The 26,740-nt window shown below is 45.4% G+C and overlaps 1 protein-coding gene across 3 annotated transcripts in view; it reads right to left on the reverse strand.

The window, feature by feature from the left end:
• Positions 1–17,936, reverse strand: part of MARCHF10 (membrane associated ring-CH-type finger 10) — a 37,718-nt gene extending 19,782 nt beyond the window's left edge. Inside the window, exons 1-5 of one of the 3 annotated variants that reach the window (XM_083407626.1) lie at positions 17,895–17,936; positions 15,720–15,804; positions 8,606–8,711; positions 7,167–7,322; positions 2,325–2,502 (exon numbers count right to left, since the gene is read on the reverse strand). In XM_083407626.1, coding sequence (XP_083263752.1) covers positions 2,325–2,502; positions 7,167–7,322; positions 8,606–8,692 — 421 coding nt within the window. In that variant the 5' untranslated portion in view covers positions 8,693–8,711; positions 15,720–15,804; positions 17,895–17,936. Of the gene's footprint in view, positions 1–2,324; positions 2,503–7,166; positions 7,323–8,605; positions 8,712–15,705; positions 15,959–17,531; positions 17,670–17,894 lie in introns of those variants that run through there. The other 2 variants (XM_083407625.1, XM_083407627.1) reach the window with 2 other exon arrangements.
• Positions 17,937–26,740: the final 8,804 nt, after the last annotated feature.

The following is a 26,740-nucleotide window of genomic DNA, read 5'->3' on the forward strand; positions in this document are numbered from 1 at the left end:
AGCTTGTTTGAGACAGGCTGTCCACCTCAGTTGTTCTAGATACAGGTAGGTAGCCATGTTGGTCTGCCATAGTCGAAACAAAATTAAAAAATTCCTTCCAGTAGTACCTTAAAGGTAAAGGGACCCCTGACCATTAGGTCCAGTCGTGGCCGACTCTGGGGTTGCCCAGTCATGGCCAACTCTGGGGTTGTGGCGCTCATCTCGCTTTATTGGCCGAGGGAGCCGGCGTACAGTTTCTGGGTCATGTGGCCAGTATGACTAAGCCGCTGCTGGTGAACCAGAGCAGCGCACGGAAACGACGTTTACCTTCCCGCCGGAGCGGTACCTATTTATCTACTTGCGCTTTGCCGTGCTTTTGAACTGCTAGGTTGGCAGAAGCAGGGACCGAGCAACGGGAGCTCATCCTGTCACGGGGATTCGAACCGCCAACCTTCTGATCAGCAAGTCCTAGGCTCTGTGGTTTAACCCACAGCGCCACCCGCGTCCCAGAGTAGCACCTTAGAGACCAACTAAGTTTGTTATTGGTATGAGCTTTCGTGTTGCATGCACACGAAAGCTGATACCAATAACAAACTTAGTTGGTCTCTAAGGTGTTACTGGAAGATTGTTTTTTTTATTTTGTCACCTCAATTGTGTTCACTCTCTGTAACACAGTCAACTTCCACTGCTTCAAATTACCATCCCATCCCTAATCACAAATACACCATGAAATGAAACACTCATGTCAAACAGCACAGCAGGAAAAATCAATACTATTCCAGCCTTAAAACAAACAAACTGATCAATCTAAAAGACCTGGGTGGATTTAAAGACACTAAAAATAAATAAGGCTTGACACCAGGCAATCCTCCCTTGTGAGGGAGTTCTAAAAATCGGACACTGCAATTAAAAGGTCCCATCTCTAGCGATCACCTACCTAACTTCTGGTAGTGATGATGGGGGAGCAGAGAAGAATCCCTGAGGATGAGAATAATACTTAGGCAAGTTCATGTGGCAGAAAGCCATCCCACAGGGGTCTCAAACTGTTTGGGGCAGAAGTTGAAACCAAACTTTGATTTGCGCTTGGAAATCCACTGGGAGGTGGCATACATAAATTTACCACTCCTGGTTCCTAGTTAGCAATCCAATCACCCTGTTTTGAAGTACAGTGGTGCCTCGCAAGACGAAAAGAATCCGTTCTGCGAGTCTCTTCGTCTTGCGGTTTTTTTCGTCTTGCGAAGCAAGCCCATTAGCGGATTAGCACTATTAGCGGCTTAGCGGATCAGCTGATAAGCGGCTTAGTGGCTTGGGGAAAAGGGGGGGGGAGGGGAAAAACCCCGCAGGAACTCGCAAGACATTTTCGTCTTGCGAAGCAAGCCCATAGGAAATTCGTTTTGCGAAGCACCTCCAAAACGGAAAACCCTTTCTTCTAGCGGGTTTTTCGTCTTGCGAGGCATTCGTCTTGCGGGGCACCACTGTATCTGTTGTTTCTGAACATTCGTCAGAAACAATGCCCTGTGTAATGTATTGCAGCAGTCCATATCAAGCGTCCCCAGGGGATGGTTAGCTGTGCCCCAGTTATCTCTGTGCAGGAGAGGTTGCCACTGGCGCAATAGCCTCAGGTGATGAAAGGGGCTTTGCATTTAAGGTTCCGCCAAGGAATCCAAAGACAGATCGAATAGCATCTCCAGACTGCAAGCCCCCTCCTTCAGAGGGAGCTTAACCCTGCCTACAGCAGATTGAACAAAATCTTCCAGGTTAGATGCATCTGTCAGCAAGAGCACCTCTGTAACATCTGTAATGAGCTGGGTTTGGCTGCCTTTTTGGATTTGACTCTTTCGACTCCAATCCTTGCCTGCTCACCTAAAGATAAAGGTAAAGGGACCCCTGACCATTAGGTCCAGTCGTGGCCAACTCTGGAGTTGCAGCGCTCATCTCGCTTTATTGGCCAAGGGAGCCGGCATACAGCTTCTGGGTCATGTGGCCAGCGTGACTAAGCTGCTGCTAGTGAACCAGAGCAGCGCACGGAAACGACGTTTACCTTCCTGCCGGAAGGTATCTACTTGCACTTTGACGTGCTTTCGAACTGCTAGGTTGGCAGGAGCAGGGACCGAGCAATGGGAGCTCAGCCTTTCGCTGGGATTCGAACCGCTGACCTTCTGATCAGCAAGTCCTAGGCTCTGTGGTTTAACCCACAGCGCCACCCGCGTCCCCTGCCTGCTCACCTAGAAGCCTTCAAATATCTATGCCCTCTCTCGGACCCCTTGAGCTTGTGAACATCACTGGCTCCAGCTCCACACATCCGTTTCTTTCAATGAATAGCTGAGAACTTTCTCCATACACACCTGAAAAATCTTTTTTGGGGCCAGGTCCACTTTTTTCTGTTTTTTTGGCACATGTGCTTGATTTCTGCTTCTGCTTAACAGATGTTTTGTCAATGGCAGGAAATTTAGCTTCTCCTTTGTTCCCAAGAGGCTTAATAGCAGATTTCAGTTCACATCCAGAAGATTCTTCGGAGGAGGTCTGCCAAGGCGAAAATTAGTTAATTTATTAACAGAATCTTCTTTACTAATGCAAAAGCTACATCCCAGTAGAAGATGCCTCTTATTTAGCCATCGATGTCTAGGAGCTTATTGTGGCTACTCAGTAGTGAGTAGTACTCTGTACTAAAGATGCCTGAAGAATTTATTTTTTGTGAATTCCAGTAAGACCTGACCAGATCCACATCATCTGCACTAAGGTGCAGATCAAAATGTGGGTGGGTGGGTATTGTTTTTGCTTGTTACTGTGGTATGTATTTTTGTGTTTTTATATTGTAAACCACACTGATAACCTCAGATGAACGACAGTACAGATATAATAATAATAATAATAATAATAATAATAATAATAATAATAATGTTATTCATTGGCATTTGCACTTTCTGAATGATCTGCTACAGTTCTCACCTCTAAAGGATAGCAAAATGCACATTTAAAAGTGTGTTTTGAGATAAAATTTATTTAAAATAACATACTGAAAGTTTATTTTTTTGTGGATTTATTTTATACAGAAACAGGAAATGGATGAATGGAAAGGAACGGAACGGACTTGCTGGTGAACAGATGCGAAAGTTTCATGGGTTAAGACTGATTTGCCAATCCCTGCTCGACACATGCTAAAAGGCACAGCGTTCTTTAGGATTACTTCAACTAGTCTAGGATTGAAAACTTGGCCTTTGGGGATAATCTTCAATTGGATGCTCCCCAATGAGACAGCAGGCCTCTCTCATTCACATCTCTACTCCATTTTCTCACTGTAGAGAGAGGTTAATGCCCAAAAAAGACCCCAGTTATTGAATATGGACTCTCCTGTGACCTGGAAGATTAAACCTTCAATATTTGATGTTCAAATAACCAGGTTTTTTCTTGTTTGGACACACATTTCCTTCTCAGTGAGAGGGAGGAAGAAGTGAAGACCAGGAGAGGGAGTGAATAAATAAATGTACAGTATGTTATGCCCAAGGAGCACGAACAAGGTGATGGGGTTGTCCTGACAAGCTCAGTAAGGTATAATTCTGGGGTTTAACCTTATTAGCCACAGCGGTAAGACTTACACAATAATCTCAGAATTGCATGTATGATATTACTAAAAAGCTAATGCTATTCTAGGCTGCAACAACAGAAATGTAGTGTCCAGGTCAAGGGAAGTAGTAGTTGGGTGGATGGAGTTGGGAAAGAGGAGACTGAGAGGAGATATGATAGCTACCTTCAAATATCTAAAGGGCTGTAATAATAATAATAATAATAATAATAATAATAACAACAATAATAATAATATATTTATACCCCTCCCATCTGGCTGGGTTTCCCCAGCCACTCTGGGCGGCTTCCAAAAAATATTTAAAATACAATAAAACATCAGACATTAAAAACTTCCCTAAACTTCCCTTCAGATGTCTTCTAAAAGTCAGATAGTTGTTTATTTCCTTGACATCTGATGGGAGGACAGAGAAGGTCCTCTGCCTGGTACCCTGTAACGGCTTCTCGCAGTGAGGGAACCGCCAAAAGGCCCTCGGAGCTGGACCTCAGTGTCCGGGCTAAACTATGGGGGTGGAGACACTCCTTCAGGTATACTGGGCCGAGGCTGTTTAGGGCTTTCAAGGTCAACACCAACACTTTGAATCGTGCTCAGAAACGTACTGGGAGCCAATGAAGGTCTTTCAAGGAAAGACACATAGAAGATGCAACAAGCTCATTTTCTCCTGCTCTGGAGGGTAGGACCGGAACCAACGGATTCAAGTTACAGTCAGGAAGAACTTTCTGACAGTAAGATCTGTTCGACAATGGAATGGACTCCCTTGGTAGGTGGTGGACTCTCCTTCCTTGGAGGCTTTTAAGAAGAGGTTGGATGGCCATCTGTCATGGATGCTTTGGCTGAGATTCCTGCACTGCAGTGGGTTGGACTAGATGACTCTCTGGGTGCCTTCCAACTCTACAATTTTATGGTTCTATGAAGTTTGTATATCACCCTTCAGTATATGCAGTTCACAGCATAAAAATATAAGAAACAAAATATATAACAAAAACCAGACCAGACCAAACCAATAACCTCACCTTCCCCAACCCCCTCCCACAACCATATTTAAAAGGATAAGGCCTGGTTTTAGAGGAATAATGAAGGCCCTGGGCAAACCTCCCCGGGGACAGCATTCCACAAACAGGGAGGCAATTCAGTAAAGGATCGTTCTTGTGTTGTCACTCTTTGCACCTCTTGTGGAGCAGGCACACAAGAAAGTGCCTCAGATGATGATTTCAGGGTCCAGTACGTTCATATGGAGAGAGGCATTCTTGAGGTATTGCAATCCTAAGCAGTTTAAGGCTTTATAGGTCAAAACCAGCACTTTGAATTGGGCCTGGTAGTTAATTGGCAGCCAACGCAGTCGGTCCAGGATTGGTGTAATATGTTCAAACCATCTTGCCCTGGTGAGCAACCTGGCTGCCAAATTCTGCTCCAGCTGAAGTTTCTGAACCATTTTCAGAGGAAGACCTACACACAACGCTTTGCAGTAATCTAACCCGGAGGTTACCCAGAGTATAGCAACAGTAATTAGGCTATCCCTGTCCAGATAGAGGCGCAGAAGATCCACCAGTTGATGGAAAGCACTCTGTGCTGCTGAGGCCAAGGCCACTTGAGCCTCAAGTGACAGAAAAGGATCCAGGACTACTTGCAAGCTACATACGCACTCCTTCAGAGGGAGTGTAACCCTATCAAGAGGAGGCAACCTCAAATCGATCTAGCCCAGGGAACCAGCCACTAACAGTGCCTCAGTCTTAACTGGATTGATTGAAATGGATTGAAATGGATCTAAAATATCAGTTTCCTCCAAGAGTGCCTGGATCTAGTCCACAACCACCTGCTCAAGAACCTTGCCCCAAAAGGGAGATAAGCAACTGGCCGGTAGTTACTTAGATTTTCTGAGTCCAGGGAAGTTTTCCTGAGTTGTTGTTGGACCACACCCTCTGGCAAGGAGGTACCAATCACCGCCCTGGTCCAGTCAGCTGTCCCCTCCTTGCTAGTTTTTATCAGCCAAGAGGGGCAAGGGTTCAGAGCGCAAGTAGTCACCCTGACCAATCCAAGCACCTTGTCCATATCTTCCAGCCTTACTAACTGAAACTCACCCAACACAACAAGACTAGACAGTGCTCTGGACACCCTTTGAGATTCATCTGCTATAACAGTGGAGTCAAGATCCCAGTGGATGCAAGTGATTTTGTCTTCAAAATGATTTGCAAACAAGTCACAGTGAGCTACCACTGGTTCCACCACCTCCTTCGGGCCAGACTGTAAGGGGCTTCACACTACAGTGGAACCTCGGGTTGCAGACGTAATCCATGACAGAGTCACGTCCACAACCCGCAGCGTTCGTAACCTGCAGCACTGCATCTGCGCACGCACATGATGCGATTTGGTCTTCTGCGCATGCGTGAAGCGTGATTTAGCACTTCTGTGCATGCACGGCGGCGAAATCTGAAAGTAACTCTTTCCGGTACTTCTGGGTTTCCCGCGGTTCACAACTTGAAAACATGTAACCCAAAGCATTTGTAACCCGAGGTACTGTTAGTAAATTCAGCTCCGTTGCTCCGAGCTGATACGGCTCATCTTGGCTTGAGCCCAGCAGAGTATACCCAGAGTCCGCAACGAAAGGATGAGGTAGGTATGGCTACATTGCTAAGCTTTATTTCTAAGCTATGCAGAGAGCATACGAATATACATCTTGTATTTGTGAAAAGCAGAGAGCAACTCTGACAAAGAAACGACAGTACAAAGGAAACAGGAAACCAGTAAACGTCACATCCCGTCTCCCTTTCCCGTGGGAATCCAACAGTATCTGGACTGTGGAATGAAAACATAGTCTTGTGACTACCAGCAGCTGCTCAGTGAGGGAAACAGAAACCAACAGGTACCACTGTACCCGGAAAAGCTCTACTGGATGGCATAGTGAGGATGCAATGAAGCAGCAAAGTATGCCTTCTTTGATGCCTTCACTGCCACTAGGTGGGCTCGATGATGAACCCTCACCAGTGTTCAATTGCATTCATTCAGATCTTTCCTCCACTTGTTTAAGGCTTGTTTAAGGTTTCACGGTATGAATAGATTAACTTTTACTCTGCTGTCAGCAGAGGGGTACTGTATTAAATTAGGCAAATGTGTAAAATTAGCCTATTTCATTTTCAAAACTGTACAATGAATGCGTTGAAAAATAATGAATGCAGTTGTTAAGGAAATAATAAAGGCTTTGCAAAGAGCAGATAAAACAGTAGATAGATATGTACATTTGCATGCTGGCGTATTGGTTCAGAAGGCAAAGAAAAGCTAATTAAGTATATACTAGAGTATTTCTCCAGAAAGTAAACGTTTGATGAAAGCATATGAATAATCACCCAGTCCCTAGGATAAATATAAATGTTATACAGTGCATCTTATTTGTCACAGATACTTACATGGGAAAAAATTAGATAACAAATTCCTAGCAGCCATTTTTTTTAATTTTTATTGAGCTCCTTTTCCTGATATGTTCTTTGTTTAACAACCAGATGGTTTGAGGCAATCCTGAACGCTGGAGTGGCTAGGGGGCATTATCAGATTACTCTTCTCTTGTACTTGATTTTTATCTCTGAAATTAACAAAATTAACAAATAGCTACCTGTCTATTAGTGGGGACTCTGGAAATCCATGGCCTTTCATAAGTACGCACAGCAGAGATGGACGATATATTTGTCTGTCTCAGTTCTTGTCTGGCGTGTTGCTCTCGTTTCTTCTCAGACTGCTCTTTAGTCTGTTCTTGTTTTCTCAGGCAAGCCTAAGAAACAAACACAACTTTGTCTGAAAAGAGGTTTATGTGAGGTACTTAAAACAGTGCTGGATTTACGTATAAGCTGAACAAGCTATAGCTTAGGGCCCCACTCTCTTGGGGGCCCCCCAAAAAATTAAAGGGGAAAAAACCTGGGTGTACACTTACAAAATATGAGATAAAAAACAAATAAAATAAAACCTACATACAGCAATAGTGTATTGTGTTGTGTAAGCTCCTATAATGTAAGTAATGAGCCCCGCCTGCTAGCCTGCTCCCTAAAATATCACTAATTTGCTCTTTTCTATATACAGTGGTCTTTTCTAGGGAAGCGGGTGGCGCTGTGGGTAAAAGCCTCAGCACCTAGGGCTTGCCGATCGAAAGGTCAGCGGTTTGAATTCCCGCGGCGGGGTGCGCTCCTGTTGTTCAGTCCCAGCGCCTGCCAACCTAGCAGTTCGAAAGCACTCTCAGGTGCAAGTAGATAAATAGGGACCGCTTACTAGCGGGAAGGTAAACGGCGTTTCCGTGTGCGGCTCTGGCTCGCCAGAGCAGCGATGTCACGCTGGCCACGTGACCCGGAAGTGTCTTCGGGCAGCGCTGGCCCCCGGCCTCTTTGAGTGAGATGGGCGCACAACCCTAGAGTCTGTCAAGACTGGCCCGTACGGGCAGGGGTACCTTTACCTTTACCTTTATATACAGTGGTATGGGACTCGGGTGGCGCAGTGGGTTAAACCACAGAGCCTAGGACTTGCCGATCAGAAGGTTGGCAGTTCTAATCCCCGCGATGGGGTGAGCTCCTGTTGCTCGGTCCCTGCTCCTGCCAAGCTAGCAGTTCGAAAGCACGTCAAAGTGCAAGTAGATAAATAGGTACCGCTCTGGCAGGAAGGTAAACGGCGTATCCGTGCGCTGCTCTGGTTCGCCAGAAACGGCTTAGTCATGCTGGTCACATGACCCAGAAGCTGTACGCCGGCTCCCTCGGCCAATAAAGAGAGATGAGCGCTGCAACCCCAGAGTCGGCCACGACTAGACCTAATAGTCAGGGGTCCCTTTACCTTTATATACAGTGGTACCTTGGTTCTCAAACTTAATCTGTTCCGAAAGTCTGTTCCAAAACCAAAGGACAGCTGGACATATAAAGGGCCCCATTACCTTTGGTAGCTAAGGGCCTCATCAAACCTAAATCCGGCCCTGGATTTAAATGATGGTGTACCTGATGAAGTTAGCCTCATCCCTCGTAGCTTTGTGTTTATGTTCTTCATAAAAATGGCAACACAGTGGATAAACGGCCCTACCTGATACTCTGAATCCATCTTGTGCTGCATCTCTCTCAGGTACTGAGCATCACTGATAAACTTCTGTCTTTCTTTTGCTTCGTACATGGCAGTACTTAAGGAAAACCTACAGATAAAACAGACTGTCACAAAGCAGGTGTTGATCTTAGGGCATTCTCTCCCCTTCATAGTCAACATCTGATTACGATGGGATGCAAAAGCAGCTCCCAAACCAGTAAGCTGATGTTATCCTTCAAACTTTTGGAAGCTAGCCACCAGATTCCTATTTAAACCAGAAAGGAAGCCCAACCTAAAATATAGCAATATTGGTAGGGTGTTTAGTGGTATTTTAAGGCTTAGAGATGGAGCGCAAATCAAAACCCATTTAAAAGAAAAATATGAGCTTGCAGTCTTTCACAGATGCATACACACACTAAAGCACAAAGCAGGGAAAGCACAAGCTCATTATTTCCTTATCTGAAAATAGTAATTTTGCTTTTGAAAGAAGTTACAAGGTGCATAATTACAGGATTCAGGTCAGTTCTAGGAATCAGCTCTGGCCTGTAAATCCACAAGTTGCAATTTGAGGCCAAAAGACTCAGTAGGCCAAGCCTACGGCATAGAATAATAATAATAAGAATAATAATAATAATAATAATAATAATAATAATAATAATAATTTATTATTTATACCCCGCCCATCTGGCTGGGCTTCCCCAGCCACTCTGGGCGGCTTCCAAAAAAAATATTAAAATACTGTACTACATCAAACATTAAAAGCCTCCCTAAACAGGGTTTCAGATGTCTTCTAAAGGTCTGGTAGTTGTTGTTCTCTTTGACATCTGGTGGGAGGGCATTCCACAGGGAGGGCGCCACTACCGAGAAGGCCCTCTGCCTGGTTCCCTGTAACTTGGCTTCTTGCAGTGAGGGAACCGCCAGAAGGCCCTTGGTGCTGGACCTCAGTATCCGGGTAGAACGATGGGGGTGGAGACGCTCCTTCAGATATATGGGTGACCTTAAAAAAACACCTGTGATTTCCTGAGCCACTATTTAGCTGGTTCCCAATGGGCAGTAAAATCAATTCACTCTAGATCTAAACCTTCATTAATATGTTGATGTCAGGTTAGCAAAGGGCCAAACTTAATTTCCTAAATAAGATTGCAAGTCTAATGGCTGTCTGGCCTAACACTTCAAAGAACAGAGTGAATCAAGATTAGGGGAGGGGAACCTTTTTTCTCTTGAGGGCCACATTCCCATGGGGAGAATCTATCCCTTGCATTCAGGCTGGTGGTGGGTGGGGCTGCAGCCAAAAGTGAGCAGGATAGCCCTTTGCTCTCTGTTTCTGCTACCCCTCCACCCACTTTGTCTCTGCCACTCCCCTTTCCCCTTCTTTGATGCCAACATGAAATGAGGTCTGCTGCTTGGGAGAAAAGCAATGACAAACCTAGACAGCATCTTAAAAAGCAGAGACATTAAAAAGCTGGACCATAAAGAAGGCTGATCGCAGAAGAATTGATGCTTTTGAATTATGGTGCTGGAGGAGACTCTTGAGAGTCCCATGGACTGCAAGAAGATCAAACCTATCCATTCTTAAGGAAATCAGCCCTGAGTGCTCACTGGAAGGACAGATCGTGAAGCTGAGGCTCCAATACTTTGGCCACCTCATGAGAAGAGAAGACTCCCTGGAAAAGACCCTGATGCTGGGGAATATTGGAGACACAAGGAGAAGGGGACGACAGAGGACGAGATGGTTGGACAGTGTTCTCAAAGCTACCAGCATGAGTTTGACCAAGCTGCAGGAGGGAGTGGAAGGCAGGAGTGCCTGGCGTGCTCTGGTCCATGGGGTCACGAAGAGTCAGACACGACTAAACAACCAAACAACAGCAAACTCTAGACTGCCCACCAGTGATCAAGATAAAGTGTTTTTAATGTGGCATTTTAAATTGTTGTAATTTGCCTTGCGACCTTAGGGTGAACAGCGGGTAATAAATAATAATAATAATAATGATGGTGGTGATAATTAATAATAAATAAATAAATAAATTTTGCAAGGTAAAATACATTTAGCAAATACTTATCAAAGATCACCCAGAGTGATATCCCAGACAACAGAAGGCAGGTAATTTGATTGACTCCATATTCTCTAGGGCATCATTTTGAAAACAGGTAAGGTCGAAAAGGATGCTGCTGTTTGGTTCCAAGCAGAACAAACCTCATTTCTTACATTTAGAGTTTGTTTGTTTTTAATATAAAGAAAAATAAATTATTATCTATACTGTGACATGGGTAGATGCATAAATTATACTATTTAATGCAGTGCTTTTTCCCCACTAAAAAAAATGTTTAAGGGTACTCCCATTTTCCTACTCATATTGAAATACTGCCCCTCGATAGGGACAAACTTAGATTCACAAAATGTTTAGGGGTATGCGTACCCCCCAGAAAAAAGCACTGATTTAATGTATCTATCTATGTCACAGCATAGAAGTATTAAGAGTAACACAGTTAATATAAAACTACTTCTATTCAATTCTGCCAAATAATTTATACATCTTGTAATTTATCCTCACTGCAAATGCAATGCGGGCAGAGAGAAAGCAATTCTGATTTTTTTATTTATTAAAACAATGTAGACTGCCTCCCATTTAAGGAACCCTGAAGCAGTTCATCCAATAAAATTCCAACACTAAAAAGTTGAAGATATATAAAAATCAAATAAAGATAAAAATACCAATCTAGCTAAATAAAATCGGCATCAAACCATAAGCAATGTCAAGGACATGCACAATATGTGTTCTTAGCAGTCTTTAGCATCCTACTCTGGAAGCTTCCCGTGGAGCAGTGGGAAGAGGGTATTCCAAAAAGAAGGGCTGTATCTGTTGCATCTGTGTCACTGCTTACAGAGAAGGCCTGTTTCTAAGTCAGGCTAATACAGTGATGCCTCGCAAGACGAAAAGAATCCGTTCCGTGAGTCTCTTCGTCTAGCGGTTTTTTCATCATGCGAAGCAAGCCCATTAGCGGATTAGCGCTATTAGCGGTTTAGCGGCTATTAACGGCTATTAAAGGTTTAAGGGATTAGCGGATTAGCTGCTAAAAAGCTATTAGCAGTTTAGTGCCTTAGAAAAAGGGGGTGGGGAGCGGAAAAAAACCCCCAGGAATCGCAAGACATTTTCGTCTTGCGAAGCAAGCCCATAGCAAATTCGTCCTGCGAAGCACCTCCAAAACGGAAAACCCTTTCGTCTAGCGGGTATTCCGTCTTGCAAGGCATTCGTCTTGCGGGGCACCACCGTATACCATTTATAAGAGAGTGAACACAAAAAGTCATTTCGTCCTAGGGACTTGCCATTTACTTGCCAATGACCATGGCTGTGATATCCCTCGAATGGTGTCAGCAACTATAAGACCACAAACATTGTTCATTACACAACTGTTATGCGGCAATTTTTAGCGATGCCTTTAAGTCTCAATAATACCGCATGAGAACAACATCCAGACACTGGCACCAAGCTAGAGCAAGAATGCTCTCAACTGAATCATCTGTTTACTTAGGAACTTTTTCACAATCTCACAAGCCTTGAATTCCTGGCTTTGGGCAATCTGTAGTGTTTGCAGGGATTCCTGTGGTTCACTGCTAGTCTTAGACTTGTTCAGCTTCAGCTCATTTCTACTGCTTTCTGTCAGCTTTTCCCAGCTGGACACTCTTCATTCCCTAGATTATCAAATTATCATTTTCTTGGGTTCCTGGACGCATTGGGGTTAAAGGCGGCAAATGAGTTGCCCAGGCTGCCTGGGTGGCAATTTATCTTGCCACCAAGCGGGTGGCGCTGTGGGTTAAACCATAGAGCGTAGGACTTGCCAATCAGAAAGTCAGCGGTTCGAATCCCCGCAACGGGGTAAGCTCCCGTTGCTCAGTCCCTGCTCCTGCCAACCTAGCAGTTCGAAAGCACAAGTAGATAAATAGGTACTGCTCTGGTGGTAAGGTAAACGGCGTTTCTGTGTGCTGCTCTGGGTCACCAGAAGCGGCTTAGTCATGCTGGCCACATAACCAGCATGTGTACGCCAGCTCCCTTGGCCAATAAAGCGAGCTGTAAGCCGGCTTCCTCGGCCAATAAAGCGAGATGAGCGCCGCAACCCCAGAGTCGGTCACGACTGGACCTAATGGTCAGGGGTCCCTCTACCTTTACCTTTACCTACCAAGCATATAGGGATCATGTTGAGCAATTTTTACCAACATTTTCAAATCTAAACTGATGGCATAGCGGTAAATCTGTGGGAAAGCCAGAACGAACATAAATTGTGTTCTTAAAACAATATTTGGATCATGGCCACAGAGGGCAGTTGTCCTAGTTCAGCTACTCATTTGACATGCAATCCATATTCACCAGCAACTGAAGGGGGAAGCCTTACCAGAATGTAAAGTTCAGCCAACTTTTCTGCAGTCCCAGTCCCCTGATACTTGTCCCTAACAGGGCTTTTTATGTGGTAGCCCCAGATTGTGGCACTCCCAAGTTTTGTTCACCAGGCACCTGCATTATTATTTTTTAAGGCGCCTTGCAAAATCTACCCTCTTCTCTCTAGCATGGATTGGCAACCAAGAAGTCTCAGGATCAAAACTGGGTCTGAAACCATTCTGAAACGGATCCACATTATTAGTTTCATTTAAAAGTGTATTCGGTTCATCAGCCACCATCAATTTGAATACTATGCCCATCCCCAGGCATATTTGAAACTGCCATATGATTAACTAGGTCAGTAGGGTTTACTAAAATGTGTTTGCCTCTGTCAAAGAAGGGGAAAGACCTCCTCTGACAAAGATGCTCTTTCAACCATGCTAATAAGGTTAGCCAATGTCCAATGACTTACTATTCGTTAGCCAACAAGGGCAAGAGTCAAGAGGGCGTATTATGGCTCAGACTTCTTCAAGCACTTGTCTGCCTAAGAAGATAAAAAGCAGACCTTCCTGTATGTTTCATAATCCCTGCCTTAAGTTTGAACTGACATTTACATAGCTCAGGCTAAGTGACTGGAAGTGCTGAAAATACAGCCATACTCTGACAAGGCCTTTGAGACCAAAGAACAAATATCAAATTGCATCCCCCAGTTTCCATAAATGACAGCTGATGAATGCTAAGGTAAATCCATGTCTGGTATAATTAACTCTTTATTTTGTTGGTAAAAAGGGTGGCTGTTTAGTAAATAACAGAAAAACATACAGGGATATAGAAGTAATGATTTTGGTTACTTTTTGTTGTTAGATGTACTAATGTAATATAATGTGCTGAAGGTATTATTTCCTAGTTTTTACTTAACTTTAATTAACATTAACACATATTTGTAAGGTCTCTTTGCTCATTTAAAATGAAACACAGTAAAAAGTAAAAAATAAAACCCTCTGTGGCATTATTTTGAAATGAAACATTAGCTCGTTGGCAAGAAATATTCAGATTGACAAAGAGTTTAGAACTAAAATAACTGCTATGTCCGAGACTCCTGTTTAGGTAAAGTGATCTTAAGATATTCCTTTATTAACTGAAACTCAAACGATTAGGTGTTATAAAATGTACTTTTATGTACATGACCCAGTAAACAAAAATACATGTGAAAGCAGGTTTCTCCACATAGAACTGGAGCAAAAACTGAATAACACATGTACAATCCTATGACTTTACACCTTGAGTTACCCATGTAGAATTCCACGGGATTCCATATGGTAACCTATGAACAACTGCAGGGCAATCCTATATGTGCTACTCTTATGTAAGTTCCAGAGTTCAACGATGCTCGTTCCCAAGAAAGTGGGTATAGTATTGCAGCCGTTAGTCACTGTTTCTCGGTGGTGTACAACCTTCTGCTGATCTCATGCTTCTCTAAGTCAGAGCCACAATGCTGTGATACTAAGATAATTTAGAAATGAAAAATGTTTCACCAAAAATATTTCCTCCACTTCAAGCAACTATGGAAAAGGAAACCATCAATCCATTGATTGAAAAAAGCCCTATACAGCCTAGGACCCTCGTACCTACGGGACCGCCTCTCCTGGTATGCCCCACAGAGGAACCTACGGTCTGCAAATAAAAACATCCTGAAGGTCCCAGGCCTCAGAGAGGTTAGGCTGGCCTCAACTAGAGCCAGGGCTTCCTCGGCCGCAGCTCCAACCTGGTGGAACGCTCTGTCACAAGAGACTAGGGCCCTGCGGGACCTGACATCCTTCCGCAGGGCCTGTAAGACAGAGCTGTTCCACCAGGCCTTTGGTCAGGGCGCAGCCTGACCCCCTCCTCTGGCAACCTTCACAGAATTTTGCTTAACGGTTGCCATTAATTTGATTTTAATTAATTTTTATAATGAAATGTTTTTAGAATGTTGGATTATTTGATTGTTTGATTATTTGATTGTTGTTAGCCGCCCTGAGCCCGGCTTCGGCTGGGGAGGGCGGGATATAAATAAAATTTATTATTATTATTATTATCATTATTATTATTATTATTATCATCATCATTCTCCTGCGCCTTATTTCAGTTCCACGCAATAAGGGTCGTAGTTTGTTAATGGATGCTGGAACATTTCCAACTCGTTAATTGTTTGTTTGCTTTTCTGTGCTCCTTAATCCAGTGGTTTTCAACCAGTGCGCCGTGACACCCTGTGGTGCCTTGAATGAGGGTCAGGCGTGCTGAGGGCACCACTAGCCTCTGTCCCTCTTATTTTTCCTCCCTCCTCTGATACCCTCTTGCGTCTCTGCCTCCCAAAAGCTTGCACAGCTGTTTGTTGCAGCAGCCCTAGCTACAAGCTTCCCAGGCACATGTTGCCTCAGGGGCTGGCCAGGGGTTGCTTCCCAGGCCCCTGTGGGGCAGAGTGAGGAGGCACCTTTATTTGGGGCAGGGGGTGCAGCTCAGAGACCAGGGGCAGCAGCTGCGGCTGCCCTGAGGACTCCCAAGGAGAAGGGAGAAGAGAGGAGGTTGAGGGAACACTCTACAAGGGAGGGTTCGAAAAGGGGTGAGGGGCTGCCAGCTCTGCAAGCAAGGGGTGACATAACTGGGCTCCTGAACCCCACAGGGTTGCCAGAAAAAGAATTTAGTTGGTCAAGGGAGCCGTGGACCCAAAATGGTTGAAAACCTCTGCCTTACTCTAAAGCACTCACGCTCAGGATCACTGCAGCTGCTGTTGCCCTCTCATTGCGGCGCTCTACTGTGCAGAATTGGTTCTCTGGAGGCAGGTTTGCCACACTATGTACAACAAAAGGAAAGGGAGGAGGGAGAAGGAAAGGGAAACAGAGAGGGGAGGAAAGGGCATGGGAAAAAAATGAAAGACGGTTATATAAGAGAGAAGGCAGATAGGGCGTTTAAGTCAACCAGGTACTATGGTTCTCTGAAGTCTAAACATTCTGTTTCCCTAGGCTCTTCCAGTGACTTAACAATATTCCGAGAACTATGACATGTCACAGGTGGAAACAACTCCCCTAACAGATATTTCTGTCCAGGGTTACTAAACTGATATTCAATAAACACTGCTATAAGTTGGCCCTAGAGATTACGGCAATGAATAATGCTGTGAGAAAAAGACATACCGTACATTTTGCATCATAAAAATGTGGCTATAACATGCAGGATAAGCACACCAATAACTAAAAAAAAATTCAAGTTTTATAAAGTTTGGAAATTGAGAATATTTGGATAGCGTATCTTGAGTCCAAGGAATTTAATTATCATGGGTGCTATCCATTTGGTAAGTCAATGCCGGCTCAATTAATACAAGTTTGTAGATACAGAACAGTTCACCCCTGGTTGCTGTATTGAAAGTTGTCACTAAATTAGTTGCAAAACCACTTTCAATGAGATAGAAATAACTCAGAAAATGAGATTTTAACAAGAACTTTACTAGTACAGAAAGACATTCTGGCAGCCATGGGTAGCAGAATTTATGGTACAGTGGAAAGGATTTGGGGTCACTAAGTTTGCCAAAGAAGCAGAAGATGCAAGTCTCTCTTTAACCCTGCATACAACTGAGGCTGGGAGGAGAGGTTCTTGGACAGACTGAGGGATGCTTCTAGAGAGACGCTTATTGTGGAACCAGCACTGTTCATGAACACCTAACCCCCTCTCCCCTTTAACCAAGTTTCACCTTTCCCAAGGAAAACCCGGTTTGTTAAAAAGCTGTTGCGAGCTACCCTTTTGCAACATCTCCGGGACCCATTTGTGATATGAAACATCCTAAGTGGGGACACCTAGGCATATTAGGAGAAGAACCGCTGATTGTGCTCATATTTTACAGAACAGTGTTGTGGGGAGAGCCTGGGGTAGGGAGGAAGAGGGTGTCCAAGCTTCTTAGAAGATGGGAAGGTGAGTCCGTCCTGTCACCTCCCCCCCAAATTGGGAAGGGGATTGGATCTCCCTCACGTATATAAAAATGACTGTGTAAAAAAACATTTTATATAATATAGGGGAAATGTGTAATTTGGACCAGAGGCTGCTCCCCAGCAGGGTGTATCATGTGTGTGTGTGTGTGTGTGTGTGCACGCCTGTGTCTTTCTGTGTGTGCCTGTGTCTGTTTGTGTGTGTGTGTGTGTGTGTGTGTGTGTGTCTGTCTGTCTGTATGCATGTGTGTCTGCGTGTGTGCCTGTCTGTGAGTGTGTGTCTGTGTCCGTCTGTGTCTTTATGTGTGTGTGTGTGTGTGTGTGTGTGTCTGTGTGTGCCTGTCTGTGAGTGTGTGTCTGTGTCTGTCTGTGTCTGTGTGTCTGTGTGTGCCTGTTTGTGAGTGTGTGTCTGTGTCCGTCTGTGTCTTTATGTGTGTGTGTATGTGCGCGCGTCTGTGTGTGTGTGCCGGTCTGTGTCTGTTTCTTTATGTGTGTGTGTGTGTGTGTGCGCGCGCGCGCCTGTTTCTGTGTGTGCGTGTGCGCGTTTGTGTGTGTCTCTGTGTGTCTCTCTCTGTGTGTGGTGCATCTGCTTGTGCCCACCTGTGCCTGGGTCTTCTTCCCTCTGCAAAAAGGGGAGCCACCACCAACATGGCCATGGGGAGAAGAGACCTTCCCCCTCAGCTGCCTCCCCAGAGGAGGAAGAGGTCGGGTTAAACCCGGGCGCCCCGCCCCCTTCTCCCCGCATGGGGGGGGGAGAGAGCCCTTCACTTCAGGTAGGCGGGGGGGGGGGAAGGCACAGTCAGTGTCTCCAATAGACGGGAATGGGGACGAAGATTTCCCGCGTTCGCCCCGCAAACGGGCTGACGAAGGGGCGCTTGGAATTAATGTGGGGGTGTCGGTTACCTCCCCCCGCCCCACCCCCAAGGGAGCCCCTCCTTCCTTCCCTCCCTCCCCCCCCCTCACCTTTCCTTTCCCCCGCTGCCTCCCTCACGCGCGCTCGCGCTCTCCTCCCTCCCTAAGCGCCGGCGGGCAGCGTCTCTCCCGTTTCCTTAGCAACCTCCACGGTTCCGGTTGGGAGGGGGCGGGGAGGAGTGCGCGCGCACGGGCGGGCGAGCGAGCAGGCGCGCTCCCTCCCGACGTCAATACGTGAAAGCAGCACAGAGAGCTAGGAAAAACAAGAGAGCGGCGAGTCTGTCAGATAGGACTGCCGAGTTCACGTGGCAGAAACATGATTCTTATTCTTATTCAGGCCTCCCATGTGAAAACTGCCCTAACTATAATGCTGTTACCATTATGACAAGTACCTGGGAAGAAATCCCCGCTGAACTCTGTGGGACGATATTTCTAGACGCGTGTAGGGATACTCTGTAATAAACCAGTGGAATAATATAAGCTTTTGGCTTGGGTGTGATGGGGCAGCGGTGTGTCTGTCTGAAAACAATGTTTATTATTTGTTGGTCTGTGGTAAATTCATACCGCTCTTCATCTGTGCACCATAGGGAGGTCTAAAGAATAGAAAAACAAAAATACATAAACATACAATAACTCCCAAATCCACCCCACACATAGAGAGAGCTTGAAAGGCCGTAAAGGTAAAGGGACCCCTGTGCGTTAGGTCCAGTCGCAGATGACTCTGGGGTTGCAGTGCTCATCTCACTTTACAGGCCGAGGGAGCCGGCGTTTGTCCGCAGACAGTTTTCCAGGTCATGTGGCCAGCATGACTAAGCCGCTTCTGGCGAACCAGAGCAGCGCACGGAAACGCCGTTTACCTTCCTTCCAGAGCGGTACCTATTTATCTACTTGCACTTTAACATGCTTTCAAACTGCTAGGGTGGCAGGAGCTGGGACAGAGCAATGGGTGCTCACACCGTCGCGGTGATTTGAACCGCCGACCTCCTGACCGGCAAGTCCTAGGCTCTGTGATTTAACTCACAGCACCACTCACATCATAAAAGGCCATAGATTGTGTAATTAGCCAAAGGCCTTGGGAGAAGAGGGATGTTTTCGCCCAGCACTTACAGATATGTAATCAAGGCACCAGGTGAGCATCCCTGGGGAGAGCACCCCACAAGCAGGGAGCCACTACAGAAAAGGCCCTGCTCTTGTGTTGCCACCCTCTGACTCTCTCCCAGAGGGGGCACGGTGTCTCAGTGTCTTCATTATGTAAACTACTAATCTGTCAACATAATATTATATTATACCTTGTAATTGTTGTTCACATCTGTCGGTCTTGAGAGACAGTGGGAGCGAGTGCGCCATCGGGGGTGAAGTCAAACCAATGGAGAGTTACAACGCCTGCTGCAGCTGCAGAAACCAACACAGAAGAGACATGTTTTATTGCAGCTGTGGCAAATGAAAGCATCAGGTTGCACGGATGCAGATGTAATGTGGCGTTTCTCTCTTGGTGTTCCTCCCAGTTGTCATGTCTCCTCAGTTCATTGCTGTGAGTACACAACCTGATTGTTTCCAGGCAATGTGGTGGTCATCTGCAAGGGATTCCCAAACAGCAGGGTTGATGTTGCCAGCCTTCATGTTACATTTATAGAAAACTTTGTAATTCAGTGTCCATATATTATATATACACTGTTGGCATTGTTGCAGGAATGACATAATCCTGGGCATCTTGGCAGATGGGTGCTAGACGAATAGTCGTCACCTGTTGATAGCAGAACATTCAAAATTAGATAGCATTCCTATCCTAGACAATGCTTTTGAATTATGGTGCTGGAGGAGACTCTTGAGAGTCCCATGGACTGCAAGAAGAGCAAACCAATCCATTCTGAAGGAAATCAGCCCTGAGTGCTCACTGGAAGGACAGATCCTGAAGCTGAGGCTCCAATACTCTGGCCACCTCATGAGAAGAGAAGACTCCCTGGAAAAGACCCTGATGCTGGGAAAGATGGAGGGCGCAAGGAGAAGGGGACGGCAGAGGACGAGATGGTGGGACAGTGTTCTCGAAGCTATGAAGATGAGTTTGACCAAACTGTGGGAGGCAGTGGAAGACAGGAGGGCCTGGCGTGCTCTGGTCCATGGGGTCACGAAGAGTTGGACACGACTAAACGACTAAACAACAACAACAACATCCTAGACAAAGAAGTGTGATTGCTTGGCCAAGAGCACCAGGAACTTGTAAATATTACTACAGTATTGTCTTACTTGATGGGTGTAAAGTGGAGCTCAGGGAAGGGTAGGGGGCAAGCCCTGGTACTCAGGTTACTGCCACATAGCCCTCCCCTTGTGTGATGTAACTATGATGTAGTTGTGATGTTGTTTTATGGGTGTTACTGGTAATTTTGGAAACAGATAAAAGTTTGAACCCTCCTTTGTTCTGGACTTATCCCTGCTTCTCCCATGTGGTGGGTGGAAGTGCTGCTGCAACAGTCTTGTTGAATAAAGATCAAGCCTACTGGCTGCTGTTTTGCTCCTATATTCTTGGCTAGCATCTTTGTTTGGTAATCCAAAGTGAGCCCAAGGATTTTCCTACAACAACATCCCTCTGTCTCAAGTGACAATGGAGTGCACCTCCAGGGGTGAAGTCGAACAGTTGTGTTAGCAGCACCAAAATGACTTCCTTGGGCGCCAGCCTGGGCTGTGCATATGGAGGTCCTGGGCTGCCCAGGCAACAAGACCCCACTTTCGGCCTCACCAATGTGGTTCAAAGGACAGCAGAGCAATACATTTGGCACCATCTTAGTTGCAGGAGTTGCCAGAAGATGTACAAGGCGCCGTCTAAGTGTCTTAAAGACTCCATTCTGGATTTGTGTAGACTTTGCTCATTAGCCTTTTTTCTCTCACAGAGATTTCCCTCCAAGGCAGTGGAGGTTTAGGATAAGAGTTTTGGGTGTTAGGGGAGGTGTAGCACCTCTGAAGGGGGAAACATCATGCTCCTTTTGCGGTACTTTATCCACCCTTGGTCTCTACCCTGCACTCAGCTATCACCTGTCAGCATATAGGGTTGCCATATTTCAAAAACTAAAAACCAGGACACCTTGAAAGTTATTGAGTTTTTTTGAAGGAATGCCGAAAACCCTGATTTTTCAATTTACAGTGGTATCTCGGGTTAAGTACTTAATTCATACTGGAGGTCTGTTCTTAACCTAAAACTGTTCTTAACCTGAAGCACCACTTTAGCTAATGGGGCCTCCCACCGCTGCCACACGATTTCTGTTCTCATTCTGAAGCAAAGATCTTACCCTGAGGTACTATTTCTGGGTTAGCGGAGTCTGTAACCTGAACAATATGTAACCCGAGGTACCACTGTACTTCCCTAAGATCCAGGACAAAGCACTGCCTTTCAGAAATTTCCCCATGGAATTCAATTCTGCCTTTGAAATCCTGGTAATGTATGGCAGCCCTAGCATACAACAGTGGCCAAACCCCCAAGAAGGGCTTTGACAAATGACTAATAAGTTGATAAATGTTCTTCAGATGACAAATAAGAATAAATAAAATAAATAAGTATTTAACGGTATTGTGTGTGTGTGTGTATAGATTTGCTGCCAGTTGCATGAAGACCTTCAGGTGACAAGTGACTAATAAGCTTAATAAGTAAATAAAATAAATAAAATCTTGATGGGTGTGTGTGTCTGTGTGTGTGTGTGTGTTTGCGTGTTTGCTGCAAGTCGCACGGAGACTTTGGGAAGATGAGCAACCAAGTTTAATAAATAAGTAACTAAAAGTATTTGATCCTGCTTCTGTTTTCATCCTGGGCGCTCGCGCTGCTCCCCAAAACCCCGTGTTTATCCATTGCTTTCTATTGGTCCCCAAGCGTAGCGGGGTGAGATAGCCTGCTGAATATTGTCTTTTTTTTTTAACTCTCCGTTTCGTATTACTCTACATTTTTCTATCTCTGTGGCAGGATGCGCCGGGGGGGGCGGGGCTTACTCCGGAGGGCTGGGCCTCAGCAGCTGGGCGCGGTGCGTCAGGCAGGAGCGATGAGCCAATCAGAGAGCTGGGCTGAGACAGCGCCGTGGGGGCGGGGGGAAGAGGAGCGAGCGAGCTGGGAGTGAAGAGGAGAATCTTGGACGGGAAGCATCGCGTTTTGATTGCTGCTCGAAGGCTTGCAGCGCAGACGTTTGCGCAAGTCAGCCGTCGTCATCATCGCTACGCAGCCAGGGACCGATGTGCAGCTCAAGTGCAGAAATATAGAATGCAGAACGAATTAATATATCTCACCTGGGATTATTAGGTGGGAAGGATGGGATGAGAAACCAAATTTCCGGAGAACCCCTTTTCTGCTACGCATAGCCATCCCCCCCCCCGCTGAGTAACCCTTTAAAATAAATTTGCAAATGTGCTAAAATCAAAGAAGACAGCAAAATAAATAAATATTTATTTCCTCAGGGTGCCCAACAACCCAAGCAATTAATTCCAAAAGGTATTAGATAGACATTTAGGCGGGTGGCGCTGTGGGTTAAACCATAGAGCCTAGGACTTGCCGATCAGAAGGTCGGCGGTTTGAATCCCCGCGACGGGGTGAGCTCCTGTTGCTCAGTCCCTGCTCCTGCCAACCTAACAGTTCGAAAGCACGTCAAAGTGCAAGTAGATAAATAGGTACCGCTCCGGCAGGAAGGTAAACGGCGTTTCCATGCGCTGCTCTGGTTCGCCAGAAGCAGCTTAGTCATGCTGGCCACGTGACCCGGAAGCTGTACGCCGGCTCCCTCGGCCAATAAAGCGAGATGAGCGCCGCAACCCCTGAGTCGGTCACGACTGGACCTAATGGTCAGGGGTCCCTTTACCTTTACCTAACACCACTTTGGTTTTTTGTGTGTGCTTGTGTAACCTGCTCTGGCATCTGTATATCTGGAATGCTGCCTAATACAAAGGTGAGAGCCACATCCATGGCTCCACTCGCTTTTGTCTCTTGCCCTGACCGCCACTGGCATGCAGCCCTTAGTCCTTCTATCTTGCATTTAAATTCTCAGGGGTCAGCAGACTTTTTCAGCGGGGGGCTGGTCCACTGTCCCTCAGATCTTGTGGGGGGCCGGACTATATTTTGAAAAATAAAAACGAACAAATTCCTATGCCCCACAAATAACCTAGAGACGCATTTTAAATAAATAAAAAGACACATTCTACTCATGTAAAAACACCAGGCAGGCCCCACAAATGACCCAGAGATGCATTTTAAATAAAAGGACACATTCTACTCGTAAAAACACGCTGATTCCCAGACCGTCCGCAGGCCGGATTTAGAAAGAAGAAGAAGAAGAGTTTGGATTTGATATCCTGCTTTATCACTACCCGAAGGAGTCTCAAAGCGGCTAACAATCTCCTTTCCCTTCCTCCCCCACAACAAACACTCTGTGAGGTGAGTGAGGCTGAGAGACTTCAGAGAAGTGTGACTGGCCCAAGGTCACCCAGCAGCTACATGTGGAGGAGCAGGGAATCAAACCCGATTCACCAGATTACGAGTCCACCACTCTTAACCACTACACCACACTGGCTTTTCCCCACACCCAGCAATTGGGCCAGATCCGGCCCCTGGGCCTTAGTTTGCCTACCCATGAATTAGTTGGTAGTTGTCGCTCTGGGCTGTTTTTGTGCAACCCTGTTTACTGCTGGAACAGGTAGCAGAACATGGAACCTGTGCAGATTTCATGAGTCTGCATGGTTTCCCCCTAGCCCTGTGTGACTTGTGAGCCAGGAGTTTTATCTTCTTCTTTTTGTGAAAAATAGGTTTTGGCTGGGAAGAAGTTAATAACATTTCAAATAATGTACTGATCTCATTGCTCCTATGTGTATCTCGTCTAACATATGCCCCTGCATAATAATCAATTAATTATTTCATTATTGCAGGCGTTTTGGTTCTAAAACATTGTTCCTGGGTATCTCTGACACATCCCACTGTTTTTTGCAACAATTTTATTTATAAAAGGGATGCGCTGGCCTGTTCTCTCTGTTTTTTGCACCATCCCTATCCAAAGTGTTTGTTCTCACTTATTCAGCCTCACCATTTGAATTCCTATAGAACCATTGCTTTTTGAACCAATTTGAATCATGATTTGTTTTTCCCATCTACACAAGGAGAATATCTACCATTCACATATAGAGCACAGCATAACTTTATGAAGACATTATGAAACGTTGTCATAGGGTGTATGGCATATTTAAATATCTTAAGAATATGTGTTTGGGTGCCTTGATACATTTGTGGAATTTAGAAGTTCCTCAGCTTGCTGTGAGAGAGAGCAGCAATTGAAGTCTTTTTTATTTCTTCTTTTGTGTAGGTTTTGTTTTAGAATGCCTTGCAGCCGTCTGGTTGCGAGTTTACAAATGCCTGAAACAAAAGCAAAATTAAAAGAAGTAATAAAAGCAAGTGTTGTGTTATGTACTGAAGTTCTCACCCTGGGCCAGCAGGGGGATACTGTAGATATTTTTCACTCAGGTCTACATATGCAAATAAGGGATCGAAAGTGATGTTCAGTGATTGGATAGTTACAGAAAGTTGTTACAGTTACGTTGTACTTGAGCTCTATATAAGCAGGCTGACTGAACCCTTCAGCTCAGTTCTGTTCTGGCCTGTGAATAAACGAGCTGTTTGAAGAATCGCTGTGTCATCTGATATGTTCACCCACAACTTAACATGTTGCTTCTAGAAGACAAGCAGAATGTTGAAGGTCATTAGGATTCAGATAGAATAGTAGGTAATATGGAAATACAGGTCCCCAAAGTGGAATGTGCACAGCTAGTTCAGCAATCCACTCTTAGCTGGGTGTCCCAGGACACAGACAGGCCAAGCATTTGAAACTTAGCCTACATTTGGTTCTGCAGTTGTCTTTGTCATCTGTGCAGGCGCAAGAGGGACTGAAACCTGCTGCCTGTGCTGCTGTAATGCGTCAGATCCCTGAGACACCACTTTGGAGCATGGATGGGGAATCTGTGATCTTCCATCTCCTATATCCCCTCACCACTAGCCATGCTGGCTGGTACTCATGGTGGGAGTTAGGAGTCCCTCCGTTAACCCCTCCGTTAGGGGTTGTTTAGTCGTGTCCGGCTCTTCATGACCCCATGGACCAGAGCACGCCAGGCCCTCCTGTCTTCCACTGCCTCCCACAGTTTGGTCAAACTCATGCTGGTAGCTTCGAGAACACTGTCCAACCATCTCGTCCTCTGTCGTCCCCTTCTCCTTGTGCCCTCCATCTTTCCCAACATCAGGGTCTTTTCCAGGGAGCCTTCTCTTCTCATGAGGTGGCCAAAGTATTGGAGCCTCAGCTTCAGGATCTGTCCTTCCAGTGAGCACTCAGAGCTGATTTCCTTAAGAATGGATTGGTTTGATCTTCTTGCAGTCCATGGGACTCTCAAGAGTCTCCTCCAGCACCATAATTCAAAAGCATTAATTCTTTGGCGATCAGCCTTCTTTATGGTCCAGCTCTGACTTCCGTACATCACTAATGGGAAAGCCATAGCTTTAACTATACAGACCTTTGTTGGCAAGGCGATGTCTCTGCTTTTTAAGATGCTAGGTTTGTCAACACTTTTCTTCCAAGAAGCAAACAACTGTTAATTTTGTGACTGCTGTCACCATTTACAATTAAGGGTACCATGGAAAAAACTGAGGAGCTATGCTGCTTTAGACCAAACAAATATCTAGTTCAACAGCTGTTCTCTCACAGTGTCAAATAAAATGCACCCATGATAAGGTCCCCGTTTCCCAGGATTTACAAATCAGTCCCCATACAAAATCCATTGAAGTTGAAAAGTACCCCCAGATTCATTGAAAAAAAATCTGGTAACCTTAACCTATGGAGTTCACATGCAGAGCATGAATGGGATAGCTCCCACCCCCTCTGCTGCCATGTCCTCTGGCAACACTCTGAAGATGGACAGACGCAGTGCTTTTTGTCTGCGTCTATTTTTGCTCCTCACCAACCTTACATCTCATCTTATTACAGGGTTCGTATGAAACCCTCTTTCTCTTTCAAAACCCACCATGGGCAGCCTGTAATTTAAGCAACGAGAGACCTGGACTTCTCGTCCTTTTCTTTAAACTTTACATCTACTGTGATGGGGAATTTCCGTCCCTTGTAATCAGTCCCTTTGACAGAGGTTTTCAATAAGCCCCCAGCCGCAGAGTAGAAATAGGCTTGTCCGTTTACCAGAACAGATAAAGTCAGTGCCAGACAAGGGAAATAATTTCCCCCCTGAAAGAATATAGGATTTGGGGCAACATTTATTTTTTTTAAGGGGAACTATCTCTGGAATTCCGTTGTCAAATTCCACATACACATGCACATTTTTTAAGTTAGTGAAGTAGCAAAAGACTGGTAATGCGATCCCCATGCATGTTTACTAGGTAGGAAGATAGTTTTGTTGTGTTCAATGAAGTTTATTCCCCCAAGCAAGTGTGCCTGAGACGAAAATCCTATGCATGTCACTATGAAGCAACTCTCATTGTGTTCACTGGATCTTACCCCTAGGTAAGGGGCCTGATCCTGGACAGCATTTGCGTGAGACTAACTTGGGGAATTTATTTTTGAGTAAGCATCCTTCTGATCGTGCTGACGTTGTAAACCAGGAAGATCTTGCCTCCGTGTCCCCGTTAAGCAATAATACTGGGCTATCAACCTACTCTGTTTAAACACTTGCTGAGACTGGGTTAGTTTCTAGTTATGCATCTCTAGGGATTCTCCCAGAGGGGGGCTAAATATGCAAGTGGGTCATTCAGATCTGGTTTTTACGTGTATGTATGTGATTGAAGAAGAGAAGAAGAAGAGTTTGGATTTGATATCCCGCCTTTCACTCCCTTTAAGGAGTCTCAAAGTGGCTAACATTCTCCTTTCCCTTCCTCCCCCACAACAAACACTCTG

The sequence above is a fragment of the Podarcis tiliguerta genome (assembly GCF_965153285.1).
Source record: "Podarcis tiliguerta genome assembly, chromosome: 13".
NCBI classification, from domain to species: domain Eukaryota; kingdom Metazoa; phylum Chordata; class Lepidosauria; order Squamata; family Lacertidae; genus Podarcis; species Podarcis tiliguerta.